Source organism: Melanotaenia boesemani, chromosome 2 (genome assembly GCF_017639745.1).
Source record: "Melanotaenia boesemani isolate fMelBoe1 chromosome 2, fMelBoe1.pri, whole genome shotgun sequence".
Taxonomy (NCBI): Eukaryota; Metazoa; Chordata; class Actinopteri; order Atheriniformes; family Melanotaeniidae; genus Melanotaenia; species Melanotaenia boesemani.
The window spans coordinates 33,802,361-33,808,724 of NC_055683.1; the positions used below are offsets into that span (position 1 = coordinate 33,802,361).

General features: G+C 36.9%; 1 protein-coding gene across 1 annotated transcript; it reads right to left on the reverse strand.

Annotated features, from left to right (window-relative positions):
• Window positions 1–473: 473 nt before the first annotated feature.
• LOC121628512 (claudin-4-like) lies at window positions 474–3,296 on the reverse strand. Its single transcript, XM_041967562.1, has 3 exons — window positions 3,150–3,296; window positions 1,992–2,138; window positions 474–1,760 (listed from the first exon to the last, which is right to left on the reverse strand). The coding sequence occupies exons 2-3, from the start codon at window positions 2,121–2,123 to the stop codon at window positions 1,257–1,259; spliced, it is 636 nt and encodes a 211-aa protein (XP_041823496.1). The 5' UTR covers window positions 2,124–2,138; window positions 3,150–3,296; the 3' UTR covers window positions 474–1,256.
• Between the last annotated feature and the right edge of the window lie 3,068 nt (window positions 3,297–6,364).

A 6,364-nucleotide genomic window follows, 5' to 3' on the forward strand; every position in this document is an offset into this window, starting at 1 on the left:
GTGATTAAATACATGTTTTTCTTATGTGGTTGTCTTTTTAAGAAAGAACTTTGAACAGCAGCTGACCCTGCAGGATCTAGTGATGTTTGTTGGTCATGCTGCTTTTGTCCAGAGAGAAGTTACATTACCACATTTCTTTTAATCTTTGTTGTTGTTTTTTTTTATGAACTTGAATTGCTTTCTGCACCCTGCTGAAATGTTTTATGTAAAGCACTTTGAATTGTCTTGTACATGAAATGTGCTATACAAATAAATTTGCCTTGCCTTACCATTAAAACTGTTAGCATAGCATAGCTGTAGATTGTTTGTCAAATAAAAATCTAAACCTAAAATCTAAACAAATATTTCAGATTCTACCGGCATCATGAGAAGAAATATGAACCCATGACAGTACCACCCAGGGTAAGATTACAAAGAATAGTGTTAACAATAAAACTATACTGTTAGTAATTTCAAAACACAAGAAATACACATTTGAATTTTACCAGATTTTAATCATTTTTACTCATCATACAAAATGAGAAACAGAACAAATTGAGTAATAACAAATGTATAAATCTATGTGAAATATAACATATATGCTTAAAAATGTATCAGCTGAGAAACATTTGCACACAGATATTCCCTGAGGCCTACTGAGGTGCATTTGGTTAAAGATTTTTTTTTAGCTTTCTCTGACCACAACCTTAAAGATAAAACAGAAACAGGTAAATTAATATAAAAAGCAAAATATATGTTCATTTAGAGCCATAGTGCATCAAAAGACTGATTTGATATTTCATACATATAGTTGCTGAGTTTAGAACTCATTAAGTGAGATTATTTTTTCCTTTATTAATTCATTTTTACAGTTTTATCATCTGTGTTGTTATTTATTTAAAGCCAATTTTAAGGTTGAACATTTCAGTGAGAAGAAAGAAAATCCAACTTCTTTCTAGCTAGAAGAGCTGGCTCTGAAGAAAGTAACCCAAATAAAACTTATTACCTTTATGCTTAAAAAACGCTGCAAATTAAATTTTATAGCCTTTATGTTGATGCCATACACCTCACCCTGCTACCAAAATGAAAAGATCTCCATCATAGCTTGGAATGGTGTTAGAAATGGAGCCAGTTATCAGTGTTAAATATTTACACAATCATATTTTTTCTAAACCTAAACCCTGGTGTTATTTTACATCATTCCTCCCCAGTCTTTCACTAAATATCCCTCTCCTCATCTTCTTTCTCTCAAATCTTTGTCCCTTTCATTAAAGCCACTACACATAGTTTTTGTTTGGGGCTGAAGCACTGTTGCTAAAGTACTTGGCGGTTCCTCCAGAGCTGCTGGATTTGGGTCTGCTAAAGCAGCAGAGCAGACCACCAGCCAGAATCAGCAGCACACCAGCTCCCCAACCCACATAGATGCATGCTCCTAACTCCTTTTTATTGGAGGAAGGTACCAAGGGGTTGTTGAAGTCTCTCACAATATTATTTGCAGACCAGCTGACTGGGATGATCACCATGAGACCAGCAAGCAGCAGGCCTACTGCAGCCACCAGGCTGATCTTAGACTTGGCGTCTTCGTTCTCCACACAAGTGGTGAAGTCAGCACCGCAGAAGAGGATGAGGAGGCTGAGGCAGGAGAGCATGCAGCTGATGATGGTCATGGCTCTGGCAGCCTGCAGGTCTGAGGGCAAAACCAGCAGGGAGTCGTAGTTCTTGCACTGTTGCTGCCCGGTGCTCTGCACCACACACTCCATCCACAGGCCCTCTTGAGTGGTCTACTCACACACATAAAGAAACACACTGTGGGTCACTTCACGTATCGTTCATGCCTGGTGGTAGAACTTTTACTAGTAGTATTCCCATTCAGTACTTCCTTAACTTCAGTATGAACTAGTGGGACTAAACATTTTGCTGCCTGACACAATTGTTTAAGGTAAAGAATGCAGAGCTCTTCTTAGCATGATGATAAGATCACAATATGTTCCTTTAGTAATTTGTTTCATTACCTGTGCTGTCACAATGTTGGATCCTATGAAGGACGACACCTTCCAGCGAGGAATAGAGCAGCAAATAATGACGCCAATGAGTCCAAGGACCCCAAAGGCCACACATGCCATCTGAACTGCAGAAGATCCCATTCTGGAAAATCAAAGCTGGGGAGAAAACGGGAAGAAAGCATTAGGGAGATAATTAAAGCACTTGTTACTACTTTATATTATGTTTTCTTTTGGATTTTGTTAAATCTGATTTAGTGGTTGCTTTCTAAAATTCCCCCTTTTTTTTAGTTTATACCTCATGATATCTCCCTTTTTGTTAATTTAAGCAAGTCATGTATGTATATATGTAAATTATGTTTTCAGTTCCTTTACTTAAATGCTAATTCTGAATGAAGTGGAACAAATCTGAATGTTTTTCACTGTTCCAGGCTTTAAAGTGGGTTTTGTATCAGTCCTTTGTGTTACTGTTAATCTGTGATCTTTCTTTGAGATCAGCACACTCAGACAAACACCAGCTCCTACATACACGTCTTCACAGAAACTGTGGCTTAGAGCTACATTTTTATAACTCCTGTCCAGACAGGCCCAAGCCTCCGGGTCCTCCACCCAGGAATAGATAAACCACTCCCATACATCCTCCAATTAGCTTTACTTTTTTTGTTTTTCCTTTTAGTTTTTGGATTCTTATATTTTCATCTCTATTTACAAACCAAATTAAAGATACAGTAAAAAAATATATATATACGCCTGCACAAAGTAAGTTAAATATATAATGAAGAAGAAGAAAAAAAAGGTTTATGTAAGATGTCACCTGGGGGAAGCTCACAAGTATTTAAAATATATGTGATAAAAAACAAAACAAAGAGAAGATAAGATGCAGATGAAACACTGAATACCCATCTTTTGTGAATCAGTGGATTTAAAATTATATGCATTTATCTCTTTTTCTGAAAGTTTGTTTTATATTTAAAGTGTTCAGTTTCTGGGTTTTATTCTATTTAAACCCACGGTTTAAAAAAAATTATAAAAGACTTCTTAAAGTAATGCTAAAAGCGGCAAATACAGACAAAAATAATCTTATTTCTTTGCTTTTTTTGCTTCTGTCTGTTTCTTTTTTAGAGCTTTACCCAAACTTTTAAGTTACAAAACATTGAAAATGGTGCCTACCTTGTTGAAAGTGTATGAATTAGTTGAGGTATCAAGGTTTCTTCTACTTTTATCCTCCTTTGCGTCCTTTAAGATGCTGTTCTGCGATGTACTATTGTGCAGACTATGTGGGATCAGATGGGGTATTTATACAGGAATGTAAGGTGTAGGTGGGGCTCAGCTTAAACACGGCAACAAAGGAGGTGGAATGGACCTCAAACCAGAATGGACTTGTCATGTACCTATGTTTTTCCCTCCTCTTTCTCTTCAGACTTGCTGAGGAGCTGCTTCTCAGTATGTCTCAGTAGAAAAACTAGCCAGTTTCTGGGAAAAAAAAAGATCGCAATGTCCCATCATTAGTGATCAAAACTTGACACAAGCAGAGATTTTATGTCATAAAAGTCATAAAAGTGATGATGCTGAATTGTTGTTGTATCCATTACAAGTTGGCCATTAGAAACAAAACAAAGTGAGTCATCTGGAAAAAGTTTTTCTTCCCGTCAAGTCCAAACAGATTCCAAAGTTACACATCCCAGCTCACCTCCATTACATCCACACCTACGGTACTTCTGTCGAAACTATGATGACGAATGCAAGGATCCGCAAAGCCAAAACAGACTGGGATTTTTAGCAGGATCACAGTCACAGTTTCATGGATCATGGAAAAAAAAGGAGGCGATAAAAAAGGAATGCTGCCTTTTTTCAGACACATTCATGAGTTGCGTCATATCAAAATCTATGTCTGGAGGAGGCATCAACAGTGTAGAAGTATTTTCAAAATGCTTTGTTGTGTTCAGGCTTATGGTAAAATAATAAGGAGGGTTGTAGCAGTTTGGAGCAGATATTTGTGATCCTAGGTTCAGATTTGGAATAACTGACTTTTGTTCTAAACCTTTTTCTAAGTTAACTTTTATAAATGTGACATGTGGAAAACAAATTTAAACCCTATCATTTTTTAGGGTGAAACCCTGGTTTTATTTTCATATAATAAAACTGAAAAATGAGTAGTAACCTGAATTTCTCAGACTTTAAAATGAGGAACAGTGATTGGAATCGCAATGATTTTATCATGAGGAAAAAGGGAAAGAAAACAAGTACATGAAAAGGAATACCGCCTTTACCAAGTGACACATTCATAGTTTTGGCTTGCATAATATAATTATCTGTGTCTGGAAAGGCAGCAACAGTGTAGAAGTGGAAAGAATGGATCCCAAACTGGGAAATTAGGGCTGCACCAGCATATGTTAAGGCAAACAATAACTTAAATCAACAAACACAACAATAAAATAGACATATTTATATGTTAAAAGCGGCAGGTAGAGTCCATTGTTTGTCCAGGCTGTTCTCTGTCTGCCCAAGGTGAACTAATAAACGACGTGATGGAGGTGCTCTGCTGACTGACCAGTGTGTGGTGGAGAGGGTGGTCAGGGGTTTCCATGATGGATACCAGTTTGCTTAGTGACCCCTTCATATTCATGAAGTTCAAATGTGTAATGATGCTCTTCTGTTCCCAACCTTCTCTAAGTTTATTTTCATTAATTTTATATATGCAACATGCATGAAAAAAATTTCAAACCCATATATTTATTATTAAAGTTCACAATTGGGACTTCCATGGGGGTAGTGGAATAGTGGCTAGTGAGGGGGGCTTGGATTTGGACAACCTAGGTTCAAGTCCCAGCAGTTCCAAGAGAGGTGAACCACCATGGGCCCTCGAGCAAGACCCTTATCTTAGGGACAAATGTTGGAGTTATAGTTTTACTGTAATGTAGCAGCCGATAAACGCATCAACTCTGTAGTCAAATCTTGTTTCTTCCAGTTATGAAGAGCAGCCAAAATGAAGCCGCTCATCTGCTTGAAAAACTTAAAATCAGTTACCTCAGCAGTCATATCCTCAGGTGTGATTTCTGTAACTCTTTTACTCGGGTGTTTCTCAGTCTGCTCTGCCTCGTGTGCAGCTGGTACAAAATGCTGCAGTTAGATTCATAACTGGAACAAAGAAAAGAGACGGTCTGCACTGGCTTCCAGTAAAATATCACATTAAGTTGAAGCTGCTTTTATGTTTCTAAAGCTCTAGAAGGCGCAGCTCCCCATTACATTGTCGAACTTCTCTGCCGTATTTTATCACTACATGTCTTAGATCTACAAATCAGCTGCTCTTATCTGATCCTGCAGCTAGAATGAAAAAGCTCCAAAGCTAGATTATCCTTCCTATATCAGTCTACGTGTATCTGGTTTTATAAATATTTAATTGTTGCTGATCTTTTGCTTCTGATCATTGTTGAGCACTTTAATTGTTGACTCTAAGCCACAAATAGACTTGATTGAACCAGTATAACTGCTTCCCTGGCACTAAAAAGTGGCAGCCCATTGCTTTCTGGTACATATACAGATGGGTAAAATGCACAGCCCAATTTCCCAATCGGAAATAATAAAGTAATAATTAGAACACATCTGTTTCATTTTCACAAAACAAAATAAAAAAAAGCTAGTTACTTGGTTTGCTTAGAACGTAATAAGAAGAATTAACATATAACTGCTTCCAATAGTTATAATTCCACTGATTTTATCGTGGGAGAAAAGTAAAGGGGGCATGTCTTTTCAATGTCTCATTTTCTTTCCAAGAGACACATTTTGGTTTGCGTAATATCAAGATCTATGTCTGGAAGATGCATCAACAGTGTGTGTGTGTGTGTGTGTGTGTGTGTGTGTGTGTGTGTGTGTGTGTGTGTGTGTGTGTGTGTGTGTGTGTGTGTGTGTGTGTTAGGTGTTGTCTTGCTCTGATGTCTTTTTTTTTTTTTCTTGCAGTGAATCACCTTCTTAGAAAGAAGCATCATGTGCAATACACTGAAAGTTGAATGTGCATCCAAATGTTTAGAGAAAGTCTATCTATTCATCCATATATATATATATATATATATATATATATAAAACCATTAAACCAAACGGTTTAATGGTTGAGATTTTAATGGAAAACTGGAACTGTATAGTTGAGAAGTACCTAAAACTGTGGAGACTTCAGAATAGATTTTATGAAGTCAAAGCAACATAAACCAACTGAAGATTTCTTAGAAATAATGAATAGCTTTTCCTTGTTTCTGAAAGTCACAACACCTACAAGAATCACAACACACTGCGCAACTAACAGACAATATATTCACCAAATATATTGAACAGAATATAAGTGGCATACTTATCGATTATATTAGTGACCACTTACCTGTCCTATTTATATA